A 26,280-nucleotide genomic window follows, 5' to 3' on the forward strand; every position below is an offset into this window, starting at 1 on the left:
CACAACTTTAAAACAAATATGTCGTTACCTGTACACACATAAATTGTCACTTGTCCGCATCAACTGAGTCTCTCTGAACTGTTTAATACATGTACCTCCATACTTCTTGTAAAAAGAACTTTTGTCACTTATTGCTTCTCCCACCCAGGAGTAAATGGGTACCTGTGAGGGCAGAGATGGTTATTGTGATTGAATTAGCTTCCTTGCGCCAAACAGGCTGCATCGAGCTGTATACTCCCCAGGGAGCTGAGATGGTATTTGGAATGTTTAATTGGCCCAATGATCTGGGGTAATAATAATGTAAAGCGCTTTGATCTTAGTTAAAGGCGCTATATAAGAACCGCTATTATGATCATTATTATTATTCTGAATTTTAAACAAACATCCCCAAGATGTGTCTTGGGACAAGGTTCGACCCATTTCTTTTCCCACGATGTTTGAAACAGTCCAGTTTTATGGCACAAAAAAGGATATTTGCAGATTTTGTGAGAAACTGTCCGAGTTGAACATATGAAATGGCAAACATTTTGGCAAAACATCTGAAACCCGTCAACACTCAACAAAGATTGTTGATTTTTTTTTTTAAACCTCTTGAGCTTAAGCGAGCTGTTTCTTAAACCAACAGTATTTGTGTGACCTTCACAGGTTTCCATTTTTGAAGAAAAAAAAAACAGCCTGCCACTGACTGCTATTGAACACTTACCCTGTAATTAACAATGGCACTTGCCTGTATAAAGGCATTAACGACTTGAGAGGAGACTAATAAATGGTGGCAGAAGTGGGATGGGAGAGCTAGAGCCATCAAGCTGACCTGCACTACGCAAACAGTGACACACATTCCTGTAGCTTCCGCAACGTTGTTTGATCCAGGGAGCAGAGGTCAAAGTCAAACGTTGCATCCGTTATGTTAAAGAGTCCAGTTTCCTCGATTAGGTCTACTACTCTCTGCAACTGGTCCCGGTTTTGCAAGTGGCTGAGTTTCTGGTGTAAGAGAACCAAGTCGTTGAGGTAACTCTGGTTCCCCTTGGAGAGTTTTGAATCTGCATGTTTGAGTTTTCCTTCGTTGGTTTTGGCCGGTTTGGAATCACTCGATTTTTTGTCAGCATGTTTGGGCTTAGTGTCCACCGCTTTGGATTTGTTCTCGGAGCTCCTTTGCTTCCCATCAGAGCTCTTTGGTTTGGCTTCTGGAGTTTTCTGTTTAGCGTCTGTGCTCTTTTGCTTTGAGTCGCTGCCCTTTTGCTTCCGTTCGCCTTTGCTACTGTAGCTGTTTTTCTTTGAGCCGTTGCTGGTGCTGTTCTTTTTACTACTGCTTGATTTTGAGGTGCTCTTAGTTTTGTCTGAAGCAGCAGGTGTCACTGAGGGAAAGTTCCCGTAGCCTTGTTCATTGGATGAGGTGGAGTGATTGCTGAGTGGTGGCAGCGGTGGGATCGGAGATGGAGTCTTCCTGTATGGCAGACCGATGTCTTGATCATCGTCATCATCATCGTTCTCGTCTCCGAGTTCTGCCATGAGGGTGTTTAAGACTCCCCCACCTCCTCTTGGTAAGGAAGAGAAGCTGATGCTGGAGCTAGGGCTGTGCGCCTCCCCGCCTTCTCCCGTACTCAGCTCATCCTCAAACGGAGGTAGCTCCTTAGGAGGTTCAGGTGCCATCTTCGACGGCTTCCTTGAGATACAGATTTCAGGAGTAAAAAGTCCAGCATCGCCCCGGCTCATAGCTGGCTTTGCAGTTTTTGGTTTACTAGGTTTCTCTTTCTGTTTGGCTTTATCTCCTGAAGAGCTCTTTTCTGCAGGAGAAGGCTTAGCCAAGGAGCTCTTTTCATGCGGACCTCTGTCGCTTGAGTCCTTCCGTTTCCGTTTCTTGGCAGAGTCCTGAGATGTTGGGGCAGGAGCTGGTGAGGTAGAGGAAGGCCGCTTGGCACTGGGTTTAGTCTTAGTGGAATCTTTAGGGGGTGGTTTGGGGCTAGTTTTGGATTCTTTGGAGCCCGACTTGGGCTCCTTAGAGCCAGACTTGGTATCCTTCACAGGAGTCTTGCTATCTTTACTTCCAACCTTAGAATCCTTCCCGCTACTGGACTTGGGTTCTTTGGAGCCTGTTTTGGGTTCTTTGGAGCCTGTTTTGGGCTCTTTTGGACCAGGTTTGGGCTCCTTGAAGCTTGTTTTAGGTTCCTTGGAGCCCGTTTTGGGCTCCTTTGATGATGTCTTGGGCTCCTTAGAGGCAGTTTTAACCTCCTTGTGATCCTTCACAGGCTTGGACGAAGTTTTACTGCCATCCTGGTGAAATCAGACGGAAATTGCAAAAAGTTACAACATGGGTCACATCTTCTTACAAAAAGCAAGCTTATTTTAACCTCAAGAGTGTCTTAAGGATGCCTTGGGCCTAAGCTGATTAAATTAACAAAAGAACAGCCTCCATTGAGATTGAAGAAATTTGGCCTCGTGTTTTGTTTATTGCAACTGTAGACGCTTTCAAATTCAGTGCAACCTCACCCCGATTTAGTTTAGACGCCAAAACAACAGTACACCCCAAATTTTTGTATCTGAAAATCCATGTTTGACGTCACCCCAATTACAGATGCCAAAATAAATTACTAACTCCAAAAACGTCTGAAAATTCATTTGTGACTTTGACTCAATTTGGTATCGAAGCAAAAATAAGTGCGTGCACTTTATGTTAAATTATCTAAAAAATGTAAAATCGATTATCTAATACCCACCCACTCCCCCTGTTTTCGGAATGGCAGATGTTTTGGAAAAGATTGAATTCCGTTCTGACCTTGGCTGCTTGTGTCTTCTTTTTGTTGACCTGAAGACTGGGTGCGGCGGCTTGGGGCTTGCCCTTGGCATACAGGGACGAGTCGCTGAATGAAGGTGGAAGGGGCTTGCCTCCAATCCCGCCCTCTGACACCGGGAAATTGGGCGGCGTCGTAGGAGAGGTAGGAATGCCGGGGTCGGTAGGCAACACGCCGACCTGATGATAATAGAATGTGTGTAAAATTAACCCTAAATCCCTAGGCATTTTTTGGCTGGGATGCAACCTTAATCCCGCAGAATCCCCCAATAGCCTCCATGTTAAAAAATTGCATACAGCCTCAATCCTGCAAAATTCTCCGTTATTTCTGGAATGTGGTCCTTGGAGGGGTGACCACTGCCTCAATCCTGCAAGATCCTCCAGCAATCACTGTCAATATGTTGAGGCAGAGCCAGTGACATCCTGGAGAAGTGCGGGGATTTCAAGTATAATCTAGGCCTAAATTTATGCTTGGCTGAGCATAAACAACACAAGGTCCGGCCCAAAACCTTGACACAGTGCATCCTCTAAAATCGGCCACACATTTTTTGCCATTTAGCCTCAATCCTGCAAAATCCTTCATTTTGCAAAGATGATTTTGCAGGAATTGGGAAGGTTTACATCACAACCCTACACGATTAGGGGTGTGCATTTACGGGTAGTTCGGAGACCGGATTCCTGAACGAAAAAAACCGACCAAACTCAACACCGATTTCAAATCTCATAAGTTGCTGTTGAGATTGTTCATAAAGGTCCGCACGATAATACTACCGCATCGGTGCGTCAATACAGCAAGTTACAAGTGTGTACAGTGAGCTTTATGGTGTAAAGTGCAACTTTTTCACGCGCGTCATAAACGTGAAACACGTTTTGTTTTCCCTGTAGCCTGGTTTTCATTTGGAAAAATCCCTACCAAAAAATCTCATAAATCTCATAAGTTGCTGTTGAGATTGTTCATAAAGGTCTGCACGATAATACTACCGCATCGATGCGTCAATACAGTAAGTTACAAGTGTGTACAGTGAGCTTTATGGTGTAAAGTGCAACTTTTTCACGCGCGTCATAAACGTGAAACACGTTTTGTTTTCCCTGTAGCCTGGTTTTCATTTGGAAAAATCCCTACCAAAAAAAAAAAAATTCAAAACCTTTCTTGTTCATTATGCGAGAAACTACTCGGTGATTGTAAAGTTGGTTACGGGTGCCCGATCCCATAATCTGGAACCTGATGACGTCAACGGGCGGATACTCGGGTACCCATTTCATACGCACAGCCCTACATGTATGTACACGATGCAACACTGTTCAGTGGGCCATGGACAAATTCTGAGGTATTGAGAGCTAGATCAAACGAACAATGCCGCTGTTGTATCGTGCTGCAGTTGGTGACCGCAGACTCAGGGGCCGTTTGGCCGTAAGATTTTAAACACTATGGGATCTTGTTAGACTAAGCAGGCTTCTCCTTTCAACAAGCATGACATCTTGTTGATGCGTTTCGCAGGGTTTCGAGGCTTAATCCCCATGAGGGTTTTGGGTTGTGGTACTGATTCTTACCCCTCCGGCTTTGAGCAGTTTCCTGCGGAAGTCCTCGGTCGGATTGTGGAAGGTCAGCTTCTCGCATCGGATGTGGTTGACCGGAGGTTGCTGCTCCGTGTTCAAGAAGAGGTCGTAGTTCAAGATGACCTTCTTGGGTTCTTCCTTGGATCGGAAGTGAACCTCGATGGTCATTAGGAAGCCTGCGTAGCCCGATTCAGCAACTTCATACGGTGGCTCTTTGACGACTGGGGAAGGAACGATACATAAAACAGTTGTAGGAAATAGGTTTGTGAAAATAGAGATGGGGAAAATGCTACAAATGGTTCTGATTCTGAATGGTTGATTTGCGATGACTTGTGATGATTTGTGATTTGCTAGTGATTTGCTAATGATTTGCTCGTGATAACTCGGGATTGACTTTTGATAACTCATAATGACTTGTGATTGACATTAATTTTGATGACTTGTGATTGACATTAATTTTGATGACTTGTGATTGACATTCGATGTTGTAATTGTCTTGTGGTAACTTGTGATGACATGTGATGACTTCCGATTGACTAGTTGTCGACCTTGGAATGATTTGTGATCGACTTATGATGCTTTGTGATGACTTGTGATTGACTTGTGATTGATTTGTGATTGACTTGCGATGACTTGTGATGGACTTGTGATGGACTTGTGATTGACTTTTGATGACTTGTGATCGACTTGTGATCGACTTGTGATTGACTTGTGATTGACTTGTGATTGACTTGTGATGACTTGTGATGGACTTGTGATGACTTGCGATGACTTGTGATGACTTGTGATTGACTTGGGATGACTTGTGATTGACTTATGATTGACTTGTGATGACTTGTGATTGACTTGTGATGACTTATGATTGACTTGTGATGACTTGTGATGGACTTGTGATGACTTATGATTGACTTGTAATGACTTGTGATTGACTTATGATTGACTTGTGATGACTTGTGATGACTTGTGATGACTTGTGATTGATTTATGATTGACTTGTGATCGACTGTGATGACTTGTGATTGACTTGTGATTGACTTGTGATTGACTTGTGATGACCTGATTACTCTTTAGGCCAAGTAAAACAATAAACCAGTTTCTCATCTCCACCCACTTCCTTTTTCCCGCCCGCCTCCTTTTTTTCTAAAATTCATACATTTGCAATACGTTCTGCAAATATATTGTCAATTATATGTCTTTTAAATTTGTTTCCAACAAGACTGTAACTACATGTATAATCGTAGAAAGGGTTATGACTCCTTTGGACTCAATTTAGCATCAGCGAAAGAGTCGAGAAAATGGAAGAATTCATCTACCAATTTGGAAAATCTGCCCTCTTGCTCTTGGGACAAGTTGTCGGAAAAAGATTTACGTAAACAGTGAAAGTAAAAATGCCACAAATGGTTCTTGAACAATGTTGGATAGATTAGGCTTGGCTTGACTTGTGATGACTTATGATTTGTGACTGATTTGTGATCGACTTGTAATGACCTGTGACGATTTGCAATTGATGCCTTGTGATTGACTAATGATGACTTGTGATGACGTATGACTGTGACTGATTTGCCATGACTTGCGATAGCTTGTGATGACTTGTGACTGACTTTTGATGTCTTGTGATTGACTTGTGATTGACTTGTGATTGACTTGTGATGACTTGTGATGACTTGTGATTGACTTGTGATTGACTTGTGATGACTTGTGATGACTTGTGATTGACTTTTGATGTCTTGTGATTGACTTGTGATTGACTTGTGATTGACTTGTGATGACTTGTGATTGACTTTTGATGTCTTGTGATTGACTTGTGATGGACTTTTGATGTCTTGTGATTGACTTGTGATGACTTGAGATTGACTTTTGATGTCTTGTGATTGACTTGTGATTGACTTGTGATGACTTGTGATTGACTTGTGATTGACTTGTGATGGACTTGTGATGACCGGACCAGAAACTATTTATTTTTCTACTCGGCCTAAGAATCAGGGTCATTTTTTATACCTCTTCTGGGCTTTGGGAAGCTCTCGTGCAGCTGAAAGACGACCTTATCCACAAAATGGTGGATGTTGCTGCCCTCTGGCCCCCGGACAAACACCATCCAGTCATGAGTGAATCCCTGAGGCGTGGGTTTGTCACGAATGTTGGCTCGGTGGCCAAGCTCCAACTTGACCTGAACGCTCTGTGTGACGGAATGGGAAAAATGGACGTTATGAAGCATTAGGCCAAAAAAAAAGGGTCTCCGGTTTCTGGTATGGAGCTTGCCCAAAAAGTGGTGCAGCGACACGGCTTTTTTTTTTTTTACCTGATTTTTTTGCTTCAAATGTCAGCTGATGACTGGAAATGGTGCCCGACTAAACTTAGTGCAAATATATGGGAGTCCAGAGAGGCCACATACAGCTTATTCTCGATCATAACCCCATCTAAAAACACGTTAAAATTGTGCAGCAGCAGGATTCCAGTCAAACCAGTGAGTTTGGCGGTTTTGAGACATCATACATTGAAAAAAAAACTTTTTCATTTTGCCGACGCGCATGGCTACGGCGACGCACGCGCATACCAGAAACCGGATACTTTTTTTTTTGGCCTTAGCAATCCTATTTTATGAAGTGGAGCGGTGTGTATCGTCTTTTCTCTCAAACCTACAAGGCCTCAAGCGCAGAAAAATTACTTGCAAACCACTTCACCCCGGGATTATTTTGCCGCAAAGTTCGATTTTCGCAAAAGGCAAAGGGCTCGGACTTGTTGTTCAATCGTGCGGTGTTAAAGGGAATGTACATCATTGGCTTTTGCTGTAATTTTCGGAAATGAACTATTTGAGGGGTTAGTATAATAGATCAAATATTGTTACACTGACATTTTTGAAGTTTTGTGTTCGAAAAGGTTGGAAAAACCAAGAAAAACAAAAATGTTCAAGTAGTCTGGTTCCCTGACTCCACAAAAGATACAATGGATCAATCTATAGATGATGGAAAATTGTAAGGCAAGGGAACCAGTCTTAGCTGGCCTGCACCCGTTCATGAACATGTAACCAATAGCAAACAAAATTTGAACTGAAAAAATGGTAAATTTGGAGCAGTAGTTGAAAAATAGTTAGGTTTTTCCAACGCTGGTCGGCCGACCACCGCTGGAAACGTATACAAAACTACCATTTTCTTGAAAATGACTTCACACCAGGTGCCATAATTTTACAAGATGCTTGAGACTGTCATTTACCAACATCCTAGTAAGGTATTTCGTAAAAACTTGGTAGTTTTATTTTTCGATGTTTGCAAATTTGTATATTCCCTTAAAGGGAAAAAAATCATAACTTTTTGGTAATGAGAGATAAAAAGCTGATTCAAAAATCAAACTAGGCCTATTGTTTATTTTTTAAGGATTCCTAACCACCATAACCACTAAACAGTTTGATAAGTTTGGAATTTTGTGGGAAAATTTAGAGGTGTTAAATAATAATTTTGACACTAAAAATTACAGAATGTTATCATTGGATTTTGCCATTTAAATTGTTACATCTCCAAAACGTAAGCTCGTAGTATGAAAAAGATTCAAACGTTCTTGATTTTGTCGTGTGATTCTCTTTCCAGTGACACCAAATTTTCAAGGGTTGTATGAAAAAATCCAAATGCTGTACTCCCTAACAAAAGGCACGAGGGATTAATTACTGAATTAGCGTGTTTAGAAGTCACCCGATATAATCATGAATATACTGTCTTACTGATACTTTGGCGATAGTGAAGTGTAGGGCCCCTGTTTTGTTTTGATCAAATTAGAGTAAAAAAATGTTTTGTATTGCTCAAAAATCATCTTTACAATCGAAAGCAGACTTTTCTCAATTCTAATGCCATCCGTTTTGCAGTTTTGAACAGATTCTTGGGGAAGAAATCATGATTTTCCTGCGCAGTTTGTGCCTTGCGATTCAGCGCGCCATGCGTGCTCACAGTACATCGCGCCGTGATCGCCATATTTATTTTCGGGTCGCGTGTTGTTGCCGCGCTGTCATCGTCATTTTACCCCCAAATTTCCCTCAAAAAATCAAAACCCTGCCCTTTATCTATGACATAGGCCCTACCTGTTTATTGAGAATGTTGCCAACTAGTTTGGTAGGCCCAATAAATTTAAGTGGATTTTGTTCCCTTTTTTATAGGAACCAGGCCCTACACTACACGATCGCCAATATTTCTGTACATTTGAACTATTATTCATGTTATTGGAGGCCTATTCTGTTAAACAGCGATTGGCCTACCAGAACATTGTAACGTCTGAAAAAATACTGTTTTACTTTTAGTGTTTACAAAAAAAAAAGTTTAGCCTAGCGTCAGCACGTTTTGCATTCATCACAAAATAAAAATAGCAATCGTTCCAAATATTCAATTTTAAAGGTCGAATTCCCAATTCTTTTCCCCTTTACCTGTGTGCTCATCGTGCTGGCTGCAAACGCCTCTATACAAAACAACGCTGCCCTTTCAAAAACTACAATATCTGAAGCGGAACGCTGTCATCTTGCCGTAGAAAACATCACTCAAGCGTCAAAATGGCGACAGATATGAGAAATTCCCACAATGCATCCACACTAAATTTATGTCAAATTTTATTGAGTTTGAGTGGTCGTCAGAAATACGTCAAAAACTCTGAAATATACACTTTTATATTTGTCGTCCAACCATGCTTTCTAAATAGTTTTTGTGTTAATTAAATAAGAAGCACTTCGAATGGGAAAAATAGGTCAAATATTAATGAATTACATTATAATTTTCATTGATAAGTGCATCAAAATATTGCGACATAAAACAGTCGTAAAGAATATACGGAATATACGTCTTGTATGGTATCCAAACGACTGTCATTAATTTCTTAATTATTTGAAGCGAATCTCGAATTGTAAGACCGGGGTTGAGAGCCAGACTGTTTGTATTATAACGCATGAACCATGAACACATCTGAGCGATGAGCGGCGCGGGCGGATGACTCAACTTGTGTCCAGATTTTTTGCCGACTAATTCGTCCATTTGTTCCTCATCTAATCAGCTATGACATGATAAAACCGAGGAATATAAGAATCTGTTGCGTGTTGTGAAATCGTAGCTCCATTTGAAAGAAGAATTTGGAGATCGAGGGAAGTAGAATTGTGGCTCCAAATTTCCAACATGATCCCGGAAGTACTGCATGGATCGGGTTAAATTTGCTGACTGCACTGGGAGTGGGAGTGCGACTGCGAGTGAATCCCCGTGCGAGTGAGAATGTTAATATTGGAGTGATTGACAAGGCCCGGTTGGTTTGTAATTGAGACTTTTCGTTGATCTGGAAAAGACATCAATCCCCAATAGACAAGATGGTGAGTATTAGTAACTTGATACAGTTTCCCTTGTGATATTTGAGCTTAATTATTTCTGAATTATGTTGACCTCAATGTCAATGACACTGTACAAAATTGGTTGACGCTTGAACATGTTGGTGTTGCATTGTTGGAACTTCCAACAATGCAACATACATAGTGATAATGATAGGTGGGGCTGGCTGATGTCATGGACTAGCCCCATAAATGTGGCCAATTTACTGGACAGCTGGACTACCGTCATGTCTGTAAATAAAGGCCACACTTGGACATTTACAAAACGCAGTGGCTATCGTTACGGCAGCATTTCCCATTTTCTATTGTTACGGTAGTAGGCCTACTGCAACTTTTATAAAAACATGAGAAGAATATATAAAATTAAAAGGAAAAAAGTGAATTGGAACGTTATAAAATTCGGACTTTATTTCCCTTATAAAAAAATCCTCCAAAGCCTCAGGTTTAATAGAAAAAGAAAAAAATTCGAGTGCAAAACTGAGACGCGAACCCGCAACCTCGCGGTTCAAAATCCTACCCTTTATCGACTGAGCTGCCGCACTGCTTGCTAAAATGTGGGGAAACAAATAATTATATACCTGCGTGCGTATCAAAAAAGAATCGTAGAGGGCGCTAAACAACGGCTGCCGTAACAATAGCCACTTCGTTTACAAAAACATGTAGAACTCTGTCAAATTTTGATTTTCACATTTAGGCTTAGTTTGAAATTTATTTTTGCTTTAGAAGCATAGTCACCCTTTTTACAGCTAATCAGAAAGTGCTGCCTTTTTCAGATCTCCAGATTCGTTTGCACACGTTTGCGTATCAAAATTTCAACATGAAATTTCACAAAAAGTAGACATCTGAAAAAGGCAGCACTTTATGATTAGCCTATAAAGACTTTTTAGAGGGTGAGTATATGCTTCTGAAGCAAAAATAAATTACAAACTAAGACTAAATATGAAAATCAAAATTTGACAAAGTGACTTCTACATGTTTTTGTACATGATGGAAGTGCGGCCTTTATTTACGGAGGTAGTCCAGTAAATTGGCCACATTTATGGGGCTAAACTGTGATTTTAAAGAATAATTATATCGATGATGATAGGTGGGGCTGGCTGATGTCATTACTATGATGGATGTCATTGTCATCCGATGAAAAAATCTATTCAAATGAATTTCATTTACACACCAACATGACCAGTTTTCATCGGTTGCTATGTGCATAGAGCTAGTCAAGCCAATGTAAACAACTCTCTGATGGCAACGCCCACCTATAAAAATATATGATGATGTTCATTGATATTAATTTTGAAACTCAATCTTTAAAAGAGAATTTCAAACTATAAAGGAGAGTGTATGATAATGATAAATTTAAATTATGATAAAAACACTAACTTTTATTTATTTGTTGATTTTAATTTTTATGCCCCGCGGCGAAGCCGAAGGGGCATACTGTTTCCGCCTTGTCCTTCCGTGGGTGGGTGGGTGGGTGGGTGTGTGTGTCCGGACAAATCTTGTCAGCGCGATAACTTGAGAAATACTTTACATATGAACTTCAAATTTGGTTTGTGGATTGTCCTTGGTAATCCTAAGAAGCCTTTTGCATTTGGGGCCGAAAGGTCAAGGGTCAAGGTCACAGTGGCTGAAACAATAGAAATTTTGTCAGCGCGATAACTTGAGAAATACTTTACATATTAACTTCAAATTTGGTTTGTGGATTGTCCTTGGCAATTCTAAGAAGCCTTTTGCATTGGGGGCCAAAAGGTCAAGGGTCAAGGTCACAGTGGCTGAAACAATAGAAATTTTGTCAGCGCGATAACTTGAGAAATACTTTACATATGAACTTCAAATTTGGTTTGTGGATTGTCCTTGGTAATCCTAAGAAGCCTTTTGCATTTGGGGCCGAAAGGTCAAGGGTCAAGGTCACAGTGGCTGAAACAATAGAAATTTTGTCAGCGCGATAACTTGAGAAATACTTTACATATGAACTTCAAATTTGGTTTGTGGATTGTCCTTGGCAATTCTAAGAAGCATTTTGCATTTGGGGCCAAAAGGTCAAGGGTCAAGGTCACAGCGGCTGAAACAATAGAAATTTTGTCAGCGCGATAACTTGAGAAATACTTTACATATGAATTTCAAATTTGGTTTGTGGATTGTCCTTGGCAATCCTAAGAAGCCTATCGCATTGGGGGTCAAAAGGTCAAGGGTCAAGGTCACAGTGGCTAAAACAATAGAAATCTTGTATTTATTCTGAGATGATAGGGATTAGGGATTAATTCATATAAAACCTACAGAAGACACTAATGCTGTCAGTGAACGTTCCATTTGACCAAGGTACATGTAAGTTGATGTTAGAGTGGTGTTATGTCATGGAAACAGTCACGGTTGCGGGGCATTTGTGTTTGTAAACACACCTGACTTGTTTACTGATGTAATTTAAGTACAATTCTGAAAATAATTATGACTGTCTTTTTAAAAACACTAACTTTTATTTATTTGTTGATTTTAATTTTTTACTGATATAAAAGTACAATTCTGAAAATAATTATGACTGTCAAAACTAATAATTATCAAAAATAAAACCCTAACCCACCTCAATCCTCCAAAAATCTCCTGGCAGTTCTGGAAAATTTTGGAGGATTGAGGATGAATGGTGTTGAAGCACATGAGGATTCTGGAGGATTGAGGATGAATGGTGTTGAAGCACAAGAGGATTTTGGAGGATTGAGGATGAATGGTGATTGAAGCACAAGAGGATTTTGGAGGATTGAGGATGAATGGTGTTTGAAGCACAAGAGGATTTTGGAGGATTGAGGATAAATGGTGTTTGAAGCACAAGAGGATTCTGGAGGATTGAGGATGAATGGTTTTTGAAGCACAAGAGGATTTTGGAGGATTGAGGATGAATGGTGTTTGAAGCACAAGAGGATTTTGGAGGATTGAGGATGAATGGTGTCGAATGAGGATTTTGGAGGATTGAGGATGAATGGTGTTTGAAGCACATGAGGATTTTGGAGGATTGAGGATGAATGGTGTTTGAAGCACATGAGGATTTTGGAGGCTTGAGTATGAATGGTGTTTTAAGAGGAGCAGGATTTTGGAGGATTGAGGATGAATGCATTTTGAGAGGCAGGACTGTCTGACGATTTTGAAGGATTGAAACGCTGGGTATTCTTCATCTGAACATTTAGTGCCCAATTTTGGAGGATTTTGGAGGATTTTGGAGGATTGAGGATGGCTCCTAGCAAAAAGGGCCTAGGGGATTAGGGTTAAAAAAATTATGACTATCACTTATGACAGTAGGTCTAAACAACTGGTAAAGATACAAATTTGCTGATTGATATATTTGATAACCAAAAATACGAAACTGATTTATATCAAAGTTGATTTATTTTGTAAATAACTCATTTTTTTACTTGACAGTCAAAAAGTTTTGGTTTGAAGATGGCCCTGTTTATTTCTCCATGTGCATGTACTGACAATATAGAAAATGGCCTTGAAGTGTTGTCCTGAACATTGTTTTGTCGCCTTGAATAGTGGGCTGTGGACAGCACTTTTTGTTATGTTGATCGTTGAGTGATTCCCAAGAATGGCCATTGATTGTTTTGTATCTTCTTTTGTGCACATGTCCGCATAGTCTCGCTCTTTTCAAGGCCTTATCCTTTTCAGACTGGTCCACTGTCCAGTTTTGCCTTTTGTGAAGTTGTGTTGTAGAATACAAATTTATGACACACTCATATAAAATACAATGGAATCAACATAATTTCATGGTTTGTAACAATGTGTAAAAGGTAAAATTTGTTGATCTGATTGAACCTCTGTGTCCTATTCTTTTACCACGCATGGTCCAAGCTTTCTGTCAAACACACAAAAACACATTTGTGGTCAAAATGTCTGGAGAAAGTATGTAACTTTCCAAACCATTCACAAAAATGGTTGACATGTAGATGAACACGCACTCTTGTTTTACTGTACTCCCGAGGACAATGCTTTGTGTTTTCCTTTGTCCCTGTAATATATAACACCACCCTATAAAAAATAAACTAAGCAGGCAAACTGACCCGAAACTGACCCCCCTAGTTTGTACTGCGCCCCCCCCCCCCTCGCACTCACACATTTATTTCCTTAATTTATGTTACATTTGTAATGAGAGTTTAATTTAGTCATATTCCTCTGCATGATTTTTTTAAGTGTCAAATTGTCTTGTTGAAAATTATACAATGTTAAAAGGGAAGATACAACGTTTGCAAACATCAAAAAACGAACTGATCAAATTATCACAAAATGTCTTACTGGATTGTTAGGGAATGGCAGTCTAAAGCATCCTGTAAAGTTGTGGCTCCTGGTGTGCTGACATTTTCAAGAAAAACTGTATTTTTCCAACGCTGGTCGGCCGACCAGCGTTGGAAAAAGTGGCCTTTTTTCAAAAAGTGCTCCTAATTTTTCATATTTAGTTTGTCTGCATTTTCTTTGCAATTGATTACACACCTGTGAAGACTACAAGCCTGCTAGACTGATTCTCTCATCTTACAATTCCCCAAAGTCTATAAATTGCTCCGTTTTATCTTAAGTGGGGTCAGGGAACCAGACTACAAGAATATGATTGGTTTACTTGATTTTTCCAGCATCTACGAACCCAAAACGTGGAACAAATCAGTGTAATAATATTTGCTAAAACATACTAATCCTCCTCCAAACCCATTTATTTCTGAAAATTGCTGCAAAAGCAAATGTTGTACATTCCCTTTAACAAACAAGCAGAAAACAGTCATTTCTTTCTTTAATAGTATTTCTTCAATGTTATACATGTATGTGTGATCATAGATAAAGTTGGGCATACATGTACATGTAAGCATTGTTTTTATGGGGGGGGGGGCTATCAGAAAATGAGAATGCACTTTGCCATTGAAACAGGTGTAGAGTCTAGCACTTCCTGAGGATTTCTGCTTGCACAACTTTATCTCTGTGGGTGCAGCACGAAGGAAGGAAATGAAACAATAGCTCAAATGAAACGAGAAACAGACCAAATCATGACAAGCCCAATGCTTTGTACGTGGTACTCAATGGGATATAATTATTCAAGTGACCCTTATTCCTAGTCTTACATGTACAAAATGCATTAAAGGGAAACTACAACAATTGTAAACATCAAAAAATAAAACTACCAAATCATTTTGAAATACCTTGCTGGGCTGTTAGTGAATGACAGTGTAAAGCATCCTGTAAAATCATGGCACCTGGTATACTGTCATTTTCAAGAAAAGTGGTATTTTTGTATCAATTTCCAACGCTGGTCAGCCGACCAGCGTTGGAAAAAACTGGGTTTTTTTAAATACTGGCCCCAATTGACTATCGCACTTGTTTGCAATCGATTCCACACCTATGAACGGGTACAAGCCAGCTAGACTGGTTCGGGACCTTACAATTCCCCAATGTATGTAAACTACTCTGTTTCTTCTTATATGGAGTCAGGGAACCAGACTACAGGAAAATGATTGTTTTTCTTGGTTTTTATAGCATTTTCGAACCCAAAACCTCAAAAAAGTCAGTGTAATTATATTTGCTATATATTTCCAATCCCCCAATTCCATCCATTTCTCAAAATTACAGCAAAAGCAAATGATGTACGTATATATGCCCTTTAAAGGGTCCATGAAGTGAGTTTGTCTTAGGAACATAGGCCTACAATTTTGTATTTTGGCAACTTTTTACTCAGTTACTTGTATACCTGCAACAATAGAAATCTCCATGCTAATCTTAAAAATAAATAAAAGGTGGTTTTGTATACTTGACCATTCTATGAATTAAGAGTCCAAAGTGTGACATTTTTTCCTGTCCCTGTTACCTTGGTACTTTGGTAATTTGCCAGTCAAGTATCATTAAGAATGACTTCAAATGGTTGTTGTTTATTTGTTGGATACATGTACCGGTACATGTACGTATACATATTATAGGTAGTGTGCTATTCGTAAACACTCTTGCAGGACAACTGCATTAATTAATTAATTAAACCCTCCTACCGTAGATGCAAACATACATTCTGTGCCAAGTTGTCCGTTTAGTCAAAATCAATCAAGTGACTGTTTTCAACAGTTAAGAGCTCCCAGCCTACACAATGCAGGATTGACTGGCTGTGACTGTTTATGTAACTTGCTACAGCTATGCTTTGACTGTAGGTGATCGATAAGCCAGCTGTGCCTACCACTTGCCTGCTTTTGTCTGTGGACTGAATTTGACTAGTCAGAGTGCTTGCTTGAAATATGATCTGACTGTTGGTGACTAGCCTGTATAAAAGGCATGGCAGGGGAAGTGGATGGAAATATTGACTGTCTGTGACTGTTCAAACAGTAGGAGATAGCATCAGAATTACAAAGTCAAAGATGTCAGATGTAACAGGGACAGGAAAAATATAAGTGGACCTCAAATTTATAGAGTGCCCCATATCCAACTTTTTCACATTCTGAAAATGTATAAATTCATCAGTTATTACTCAGAATACATTTGTACATTTACATGTAGTTGAAGAGGTGGGGGCCTTCCCCGAAATAATTTTTTTCTTCAGACTTATTTAAATTGATATTTTACTGTAACCAGAGTGGGGATTATTATCATTTTGTAATCCTCAATCTAAACTTTATTACCGTTAATTAAACTCCATTTCCTTAGTTTCCCTGACCGTATTTTGCAAAGTTATTTTAGGAATGAACAGCCGTTAGCAACCGTGCATAAAGCTTAACCAAACTTTCTTAGTCATTCTGACGAAAATAGCCTTTTCAATAAAAGTACATGTTGTTCAAGTGAACTTGTGTATTCAAAAGAATGGAAGTTCGGTTATCTGAACTCTGAACAGTTCAGATGTCAAAATATTTACAAAAAAAAGAAGAAGACATTAAAATAATATTTATTTTTTGTGAGTTCAGACGCACTGTTAACCCAGGGAAAGCAATGGGTTTTTTTTAGTTGGGAGGAAGTTGAAATTAATATGACAACAGAAAGTAGCATAGAAAATAGTTACATAGCATGCTTTAAAGAGGTTGTAGAATGCTCGAAGACATTTCCGTCATTCTTCGGGTATATGTAGCCTAAGGTGTGATGAAATAAAAACGACTATTGTTTCTGTCATAAAATGAGTACAAAAGGTACTTTTGAGAGCTGTTTTTCAAGTCCTGTCATGCCTGTTTCGACCCGAGCGTGCAATTTGTGTAGAAGTCGTCGTTGCGGGCAGCAAACAAAACATAGTACATTGTAAATCGTGACGTAATAAACAGGACTCCCAATGCAGAGTAGCATAAACGAGTCCTGTTTATTACGTCACGATTTACTGTGTTTTGTTTGCTGCCCGCAACGACGACTTTTACACAAATTGCACGTTCGGGTCGAAACAGGACCTGAAAAATAGCTCTCAAAAGTATCCTTTGTACTCATTTCATGACAGAAACAAAAGTCGTTTTTATTTCATCACACCTTAGGCTACATATACCCAAAAAATGACGGAAATGTTTTCGAGCATTCCACAACCTCTTTAACACTAACCACCCTGAATTCAGCAAAATCAATACCCCTGTTTTGGAGAATTTCGGCGGATTCAGGATACCTCCATATTGAAAAAAGTTGGGGGGATTTTGATGGATTCAAGACAGTAAGCCAAGCAGTACTGCCGGATTAACAGCTCAACTTTTTGGAGTCGCAAAAGTGGACCCTAAAGGTTGGTCTCGCATGCATAATACAGGAATAACACAAAAACGCCCAGTTTTTAAAGGATAGTTGTGTGGATGTTTATCCTACTTTTATATATTCTTCCCGATGAACATCATTTCATTCAAAGTGCGTTTTGTAGCCCAATTGGGCTGTTCAAGGACGCAGTGTCCCTTTAATTATGGCCAGCTTTGCCAGGGCCAGGGTCTATTACATGTACATCATAGACTACTTGCCCCCCCCCCTAAACCTTTGGTTTTGGATCCGCCCTTGGATTTAGGCATTTAAAGGGAATGTACAACATTTGCTTTTGCTGCAATTTTCATAAATAAATGTATTTGGAGGATTAGTATGTTAGACCAAAAAATAAAAATACTCGGTCTCTGGTCAGCGCGCTTATCGATTTTAATCATGCGCGTCAACCTTTTTTTTCTTCAAATTAACACGGAAGCTACAACAGCCCCCTCTATTCCCGCCCCTCCTCAAATTTTTGTACCAAGGAGCACCAAGGAATGGGGAAATTGCACCAAGGCAAATTATGGAGGACACCAATGTATAATGAGGACACAAAAAAGCAAAATAGTACCCACCTTGTCTGTACAATACAAGCTTGAACAACAAAAAAGCCACCAAAACAAAAGCTATACATGTACATTTACATGTAAATAATATCAATCAATTTAGCTGTGTGTGCTGCACTTCTTTATACCGATATCTTTGAAATCTTTGGAAAGTCCTTTTTTATGGCGATTTACATAATTTGTGTATGCTGGAAGTATAAATAAATTTGCAAACTAGAGCTTAAACTCTTGGTTTCATTTTAGGTGCCGAGCTTCAGTTTCATTTTTAAAGATGTTATTTGAAAGCTGTTAAAACTAAGCCAGCAGAGTGAATAGTGAAACGAACAAATGTTCATTAAACGGGATAATTGATTTATTTCTAGGCCGTTGGAGGTTCTCTGAACGTGAGTTGCCGGGATGAAACAGAAATAAATCAATGAAACGCATTCAATTTCTAATTGTGTAAAAGAAATCGTGTATGTAACACATTTGACCATCTGTGTCTAAATATCATTTTCATAAATTCATAACACCACTTTTATTGTACAGCTTTTTTCCCCCTTAAGCAATAAGGAAATCAATAAATCCTGAAAAATGAATAAATTATCCAAAACAAATGCAGGGAAAGCAGGGTTAGACTTTCAAATTTCTCTGTTTACCAGAGACATTTACTACCGTACTACACTCGACCAAAAAAGAAAGTCCCCCTTAATAATTTTTGACTAACTCAAAAACTACTGGGCACATCTTGCTCAAATTATGACTGATCAGTGCAGAAATTCCTTAGCAATCCAGCCATACTCTTTGTTTGGCCCAAAACAGTGATAATGTGTACGAAATTATGCAATGTATGACATGCTACTGGTAAAAAAGTTGCACTTTTGTATACACGCAAGGTGTGAACCACAACTTTTACGCCTATAAACGGGTAAAAGCCAGCTAGACAGGTTCCTTTCCTTACAATTGCCCGATGTCTGTAAATTGCTCTGTTTCATCTGAAGTGGGGTCAAGGAACCAGACTCTACAAAAACACGATTGTTTTTCTTGGTTTTTCCAGAATCTTCAAACTCAAAACTTCAAACATGTCAATGTAACAATATTTGCTACATGTACATGTACATGTATGCCTACATGTACATATACTAACCCCCCAATCCATCCTTGTCTGAAAAATACAGCAAAAGCAAATGTTTGTATTTCCTTTGACATTGGAAGTTGTACACTTCCAGGTATCGACAAATTTTCCAAAGCAGACGATCGTTGCTCGGTTGAATAAATACGTGCAGTTTCCTCCTCCGCACAAACGCATTGCCTCCATCCATTGTTGTGGAACAACACAACGTTGGAATTTCCATCAAAATTATGACAAATGTTATTTATTGGGTATTGTGCAGAGCTGGCCAGTAGTGTAGCATACATGTACGTGTGCATGATGTTCAGATACATGTTATTGAATGCGCAATGGAATTTTGGCAAGTTCAGGTTTTTTATACTTCCTTATTTCCTGGACAATTGAAAGCTACATGTAACACTACACACATACATGACACACAGCACACCCTAGTAAAAAATAGTTCAGTTTTCTTACCCTAAATTTGCCAATATACATGCACATGTGCATGTATCGTGATTTGTTGAATAATTAAAATAAGATCTTAGACCATGTAAAAATAAACCAGTTTCTCATACACGCCAACTTCCTTTTTACCCGCCCCCTCCTTTTTTTGTTTTTAAAGGTAAAGTCCATCATTTGTAATTTGTGCATTTTGTTCGTTTGAAGCAACAAAAGTGCTCAAAATCTAAAGATGGGTGCTGAACAACTAACCTGATGAACTTTCAGCTCAGCTTCAGCTGTATTCCGAGAAAAAACAGCATTCTAGGATCTCAATTTCAAATCAAAAGTTGCTGAATCATGTTTTGAATTGGGCCTGAATTCAGCGTCCGAGACACGTTCTCACTGAGCCGATTGTAGCTACGCGATGTCGCGCACTGATCCGACGAATTATAGCAACCGCGCGCGCGTGTGCGTCGTGCAAATGCTGGGGCGCGCTTCACCGAATAACGAAACGAACTACTAACTTGAATTTCCTACGGTGCATCTTAAGAAGCACCGTTTAAGAAGCACAGACAGTCAAAATCCACTTCCACCTCCCCTGCTATACTTTTAACAAAGGCTAGTCACCAGGGCCCAATTTCACGGTGCTGCTTAACAGTTAGCACAAAAGTTGTGTTCAGCATCTAGCAGAAAAAATTTGCTAACCTGAAGCACTATTTTACGGCGTGTGTGTGCTAACGGTCGCGCGTGCATTGAAATTTCTATTGTTACGTCACTGAGTTAAGCAAATTTTTCCTCTGAAGTAAGCGTGCCTTTTGCTGTGCTTATGCTTATGGTCTCCATGAAATAGACGGAGGCTCTGTTAGCAAAAATCGTGTGCTAAGCAGCGCCGTAAAATTGGGCCCAGCAGTCAGATCATATGTCACTTGACTGATTTTGACTGAAAGGACTACTTGGCACAGAACGTATGTTTGCATAGGAGGGTTAATGAATTTAATTATTATCAAAAACAATTTCCAATTTGGCAAACTTTTCTGTTTACCAAATTAACCCATCATGTGCGTACAAGCATGCTGTAATAAAATGTTGACGCTGCTAAAATTGAAAAAATTTCATTCTGTTTTGATTTCTTCAGACGTACCATTGGCAGAGCAACACCAAGAAGCAGAGCGGGGTGGAGGACATGGTCTTACTGACCAAGATACAGGAATCCTCCATCGTTGAAAACCTCAAGAAACGTTTCATGGACGACTGGATTTATGTATCCTTTCATTTTTTTTTTTATAAAAGTCGCTGAATACAAGGCTGATACCCACTTGGTGTAAAATCTATTAAAGATATAGTCCATCATTTGTAATTTGTGCATTTTGTTCATTTGAAGCAACAAAAGTGTTCAAAATCTAATGAAGGGTACTGAACAACTATTAAGTTTCAGCTCGGCTTCAGCTGTATATTCCGAGAAAAATAGCATTCTAGGATCTCAATTTCAAATCAAAAGTTGCTGAATCATGTTTTGAATTGTGCCTGAATTCAGCGTCCGAGGCACGTTCTCGCTGAGCCGATTGCAGCAACGCGATGTCGCGCACTGATCCGATGAATTACAGCAACCGGGGGTGCGTGTGCGTCGTGCCAATGCTTGCGCGCGCTTCGCTGAATAACAAAACGAACTACTAATTCAAATGTTCCTACGGTGCGTCTTAAGAAGCACCGTTGGAAAAGCCTTCTTTCGTTGATTACTTCAAAATGACAGCTTGCCAGAAAGAATAATTTCACAGGGAGTTTAGTCCTCTTACTATCTCTCAACCAAGTATGTTTTTCAACAAGAATTACGCCAGCTACTTTTCGGATAGCTGCAAATGATGGACTATAGCTTTAACCAGTTTGCGTCAAAGGCCGTGTTAACACGCACTGGCTGTTTTTATACACAGGCATGGCTGACGGGTTAAAACGTCAAGATTGCCTCGACTCGCCTCAGAGTGCCGTTCAAACACGTTAGCCCCTCGTGCCTTTTATACACACCCACACAAAATCTACGAAGTCTGTGGAGGCGGACTGTGTGTTGATCTTGAATTGGCCGTAGTGCACGGCCTATTGTTGTACAATTTATGCTCCAGTGTACCCTCTGGAGTATTGAAACAGACATGTATGAGGTCTCGGCAAGAAATATCATACAAATACTGTTGAAATGACTCTTGAGAATCAGTATTTGTGGCGTTTGGCTGTATATCAGAAGTTGGCTGGAAAATTTTGCCTTTTGCCAAAATCAAAATTTTAGGCAAAAATAATCCTGGTGTGAAGTGGTTAAGAAAAGTGAAGGAGATAAATTTATAAAGCGTATTTATCTATGAGTGTTGGTGTTCAAGGCACTACATCATTATTACCCTGCTCATTAGGCCAATGAAACACTCCAAAGACAATCTCAGCTCCCTGGGGAGTATACAGCTCAATGCTACGGCGCAAAGCGGCTAAAATTAACCACAATAACCATCTCTGCCCTCACAGGTACCAATTTACTCCTGGGTGGAGAGAAGCATGACAAAGTGCCTTGCCCAAGGGCACACAAACCACAGCTGCCAAGACAGGACTGCGCCAGTAAACATTTAGCACAACTCGGTGACTGTTTTATGTATTTATTCAGCGCACAGTAAATAGTCGTCTGATAATCAACAAAGAGGCGTCAATACGCATGGCCACGGCGCACTTATGTTTCAGCCCCATAGACCATGCGTGCATTTAGTTCGTCTTCTCAGGCATGCGCAATGGTTTCCTCTGCGTCGTTTCCATACATTTCCAACGCGTCGAAAGATTTCAAACGGAGCACCGCGGCGCGTGGCCCGTGGCTAGCCATGTTTACGGGCCAGATTCCAGGGTCTGTGTACAGGTACGTGCACACTAACGTTACATTCAACGAAAAAAAACGTATAACGTGAGACCTTACTTCTCTCATTGAAACGGTTTCCGACTTAAATGATATTTATGCATCGCACTTTCCGTGGCATCCTTTTCCATTTTTCAGTGAAGACAAGTTTACAATTACTCGGCAAAACTGAAAAATTATCCCCTAAACTGTCGCCTGTTTTGAATTTGTGACCCAATACTTTCGTACTACACGACACGGAAAAACAAAAAAAAATGCATCAAATACTCTCTGTTTTTTGCGCTAAGGTTTGCAAAAGTGACTTTGATTGCCTTAAATTCCTGTCCACGTGGAAAGAAAACTTTATCAAAGTACTTGGAGCGTGATGTTGACTGATACTTCAGTGGGTCAAACTGCGACTGCAGGCATCCATGTTTGCTGATTATCAGTATTTTATATTTTGAGTGCGCATGCGCGCAGACTAAATGGGCGGCTGAAACATACGTGGGCGGGGCTCGAACCCACAATCTCACGATCATGAATCCTGTGCTCCACCGCTAAACCACACGGGCCCCTACTCACTCTTAAAATGTGCGGAGAGTCTATTTTAAATAACTTTTCCTGAACCGTATACAATCGTCCAGACGTACATCGGCCCCGTACTAATCTCCATCAACCCCTTTAAGCAGATGCCATACTTCACTGACAAGGAGCTGGACATGTATCAGGGAGCGGTAAACAAGCAAACATTTTGTTGTTTTCTTCAGTCAACGTTTGGGCTTCGCTCGTACCCCCCGCCCTGCAAACAGTACGCTGGGATACTCTGATGAGCTTCACAGAATCTTGTGAAGGAAGTGGCCTATGACCTATGTATAAAGCATCTGGCTGCAGCTGTTCAAGACCGTAGTTAGACAATGTGCCAAAACGCTATCCGAAAACTTCCCATAGAATTGCGCACATTCTATACCGGATGTGATTTCTGTTTCATTGCGGACCATGTGGACAAAATTTTGAGCGTCGCATAATGCAATCCGACCGTTCGTGATTCGAAACAGAGCCTGAGCGAGTGACGGGAATTGTAAATTTACAACACAGATAAGTTTTACAGAATTTCCTACATTATTACGCTTTTCAACGAGAAAAAAACATCTCTAAACTGGAATACAAGAGTAATGAATCAGTCTTAACGGCCGTTTCAAACCTTGCAGAGTCATGACCTTGATGACGCGCAGGTCACTTGTGACATAAAATCCAACCAATCAGAGCATGAATTCATCAGAGTATCCCAGCGTCCTGTTTGCAGGGCGGGGGGTACGAGCGAACGTTTGGGCTAGGGTTAACATGGTTAAAAAAGAAAGTGAATTGGGAAAACCCCAGAAATCCTGCCATATCCGATTGCAAACAGAAAGTAGGCATTAGTTACACGTAACAACAGTAGTTCAAGGAAACAAAATAGCAACTGTGATTTGTATTTGCGGCCAGACTTTCCAAGTTCTCAACACGAAACCTAGATCCAATCCGATTATATTCTTCCTGTTATCATGCTCAAATTACATGTACAAAGCTTAAAGGGGCATCAAGGCCTGATTCCCCGAAAATCTTATGTTTTGGATTGTTTACTTATCCTATTTTAAAGGTCTGATTGAAAGGAAATTAACCTAATGTCTTACCGTTCTTGAGAAAAGACCAAAATAACTGGTTTACATCGGACACGGTGGACATTTTGTGGCATACGTATTTCGAGCTGTGTTGTGTGTTTGTCACATACAGTGTAATACACACAGCACTAATACACAAATGTTGTTGCTCGCACGTCTGCAGAATGCAAACCAGTGTGCGGCAGGATGCACCAGAGTTGTAATGACTTGAGTCAATGACTCGACTCGAGTCCGATTCGAGTCACAATTTTTGGTGACTCGACTCGACTGGGTAACTGACTTGACTCGACTCTAGACACTACAAGCATATGACCTCAAGTGACTCGACTCGACTCGACCTTTTTGACCTAATGACTCGACTCGACTCGACCTTTTTGACCTAATGACTCGACTCAACTCGACCTTTTTGACCTAATGACTCGACTCGACTCGACCTTTTTGACCTAATGACTCGACTCGACCTTCTTGACCTAATGACTCGACTCGACCTTCTTGACCTAATGACTCGACTCGACTCGACTCGACTCGTGTCACTTCTTTCAAATGACTCGACTCGACTCGAGTCACTGCTTTAAAATGACTCGACTGGACTTGAGTCACAAAAATCAGTGACTTGTTGCAACTCTGGGATTCACAACTACATGTAGCACTCAGCAGCTACGAGCAAATGACCTTGTCTCCACTCGACTCGACCTTCTTGACCTAATGACTCGACTCGACTCGTGTCGCTTCTTTAAAATGACTCGACTCGACTTGAGTCACTGCTTTAAAATGACTCGACTCGACTTGAGTCACAAAAATCAGTGACTTGTTACAACTCTGGGATTCACAACTAGCACTCAGCAGCTCGATTTTTGAGAGTCAAAATTTTGACCCCCAAAATTTGTTCTCGACTGGTTCTCTCAGGAATATAAATACAAAAACGCCCAGTTTTTAAAGGATGGTTGTGTGGATCCTTATAATGCTATTTCCAATAAACATAATTTTGTTTAAAATGCGTTTTGTAGCCCAATTGGTTGCACTCCAGGACATAATGTCCCTTTAAATTTGCATTTCAGATCTAGACATATATAAATGTAGCGATAAAACAGTTAAACTAGGGTATTCCCCTAAATTTCACTGTTCCCTTATCATTGAAAAAAAATAAAAGCCGTGAGTTGATTTTGAAAACTTCATGTGTAAAATAGGGGCCGAAATCGAATGAAGCTATTGATTAATTTTAATGTCATCCAAGAAATTGATGCTTGCATGAACAGTTCAGTGAAAATTCCCATGTATGATATCGGGCTGCAAGTTTAGGGATGAAAATTTGGAAACTGGGCGATTGATATTTCTCAAGATGTAAAAATTGTCAATTTTTTTGGTGTTGTGTTTGTTCTAGGCTTCATACGAGAACCCTCCACATATCTACGCCTTGACGGATAACATGTATCGTAACATGTTAATAGAGTACGAAAACCAGTGCGTGATTATCAGGTGAGGTGTCAAATTATTTCCATATTCATGATCAGTGGCATATCTAGGGCTCCCCCCCCACCCCCAAAATAAAAATAGGTGTTTCCATAGGCGTCACTAAAGGGTGGAGGGGGTAGTTGTTTTGGGTTGTTTGCGATACAATTGTCATCCTGTTGACAAAAGCACGAGTTTGTTGGCAGATTTGTCGCAACGAAGAGCGTCACCTAGTGTTCAATTATGACCAAGATCGTCTGATATGAACCCCCAATGATAAGATGGTCTTTAGCCCCCACCCGGAAAAAATATCTTGACTACCTTACAGCATGAAGACTACCTTTCAGCATGTTCCCCCCCCCCCCCTCGAAAAACCAGAAACTAAACATTTTTAGAGCTAGTATACAAATAACTGCTTTGAGTGATGTAGTAAAACTAGCCTCCTGAGTAGCCCAGGTTGGACGAAGTCTTCATTGCATTACGACTGACGTCCAGGATGAGAATTCTCCACATAAGACCACCCAAAATTTTGACCAGAGTTTTGTTATGTTTTACCTCGTTATAGAAGCTTATTTCACGCCTACATACTCTATGTGTCCTTATCTATTGGTCCGGGGGGGTCAGGATTTCCATATGTGATGCTGACCGACGTTAATCAGGAAAATAAACTCTAAAGCAACGTTAAACTTGTACGTGTTTGTAGACTCTTTTCATCAGTTTCTAATCACCGTACCGCGTTGTACGAAAGCGCACACGCTAGCGCCCTCCTTGGTTGGTTTTGGTGGGAACGTGCAGTGACGTCACTCCAGCCAACCGAAGTCATGAAAACACTCCA

At 40.2% G+C, this 26,280-nt stretch overlaps 2 protein-coding genes across 3 annotated transcripts in view; one reads left to right on the top strand and one right to left on the bottom strand.

The window, feature by feature from the left end:
- Nucleotides 1-326: 326 nt before the first annotated feature.
- LOC119737526 (protein ENL-like) lies at nucleotides 327-8,934 on the bottom strand. Its single transcript, XM_038211957.1, has 5 exons — nucleotides 8,751-8,934; nucleotides 6,344-6,521; nucleotides 4,340-4,566; nucleotides 2,774-2,968; nucleotides 327-2,271 (listed from the first exon to the last, which is right to left on the bottom strand). The coding sequence occupies exons 1-5, from the start codon at nucleotides 8,760-8,762 to the stop codon at nucleotides 817-819; spliced, it is 2,067 nt and encodes a 688-aa protein (XP_038067885.1). The 5' UTR covers nucleotides 8,763-8,934; the 3' UTR covers nucleotides 327-816.
- Nucleotides 8,935-9,248: 314 nt separating this feature from the next.
- LOC119737535 (unconventional myosin-Ie-like) overlaps nucleotides 9,249-26,280 on the top strand; it is a 56,859-nt gene continuing 39,827 nt past the window's right edge. For both annotated transcript variants that reach the window (XM_038211969.1, XM_038211978.1), the window contains exons 1-4: nucleotides 9,249-9,674; nucleotides 20,617-20,742; nucleotides 22,983-23,072; nucleotides 25,378-25,472. In XM_038211969.1, coding sequence (XP_038067897.1) covers nucleotides 9,672-9,674; nucleotides 20,617-20,742; nucleotides 22,983-23,072; nucleotides 25,378-25,472 — 314 coding nt within the window. In that variant the 5' untranslated portion in view covers nucleotides 9,249-9,671. The remainder of the gene's footprint in view (nucleotides 9,675-20,616; nucleotides 20,743-22,982; nucleotides 23,073-25,377; nucleotides 25,473-26,280) is intronic.

Source organism: Patiria miniata, unplaced genomic scaffold, assembly GCF_015706575.1.
Source record: "Patiria miniata isolate m_02_andy unplaced genomic scaffold, ASM1570657v1 HiC_scaffold_10, whole genome shotgun sequence".
NCBI classification, from domain to species: Eukaryota; Metazoa; Echinodermata; class Asteroidea; order Valvatida; family Asterinidae; genus Patiria; species Patiria miniata.

Coding starts and splice junctions, on each gene's coding strand:
- LOC119737526 (XM_038211957.1), bottom strand. Junction 4,567..6,343: donor CTTCCCAAAGCCCAGAAGAG/GTATAAAAAATG, acceptor TTCCTTCCCCAG/TCGTCAAAGAGCCACCGTAT. Junction 2,272..2,773: donor AGAAGACACAAGCAGCCAAG/GTCAGAACGGAA, acceptor TGATTTCACCAG/GATGGCAGTAAAACTTCGTC.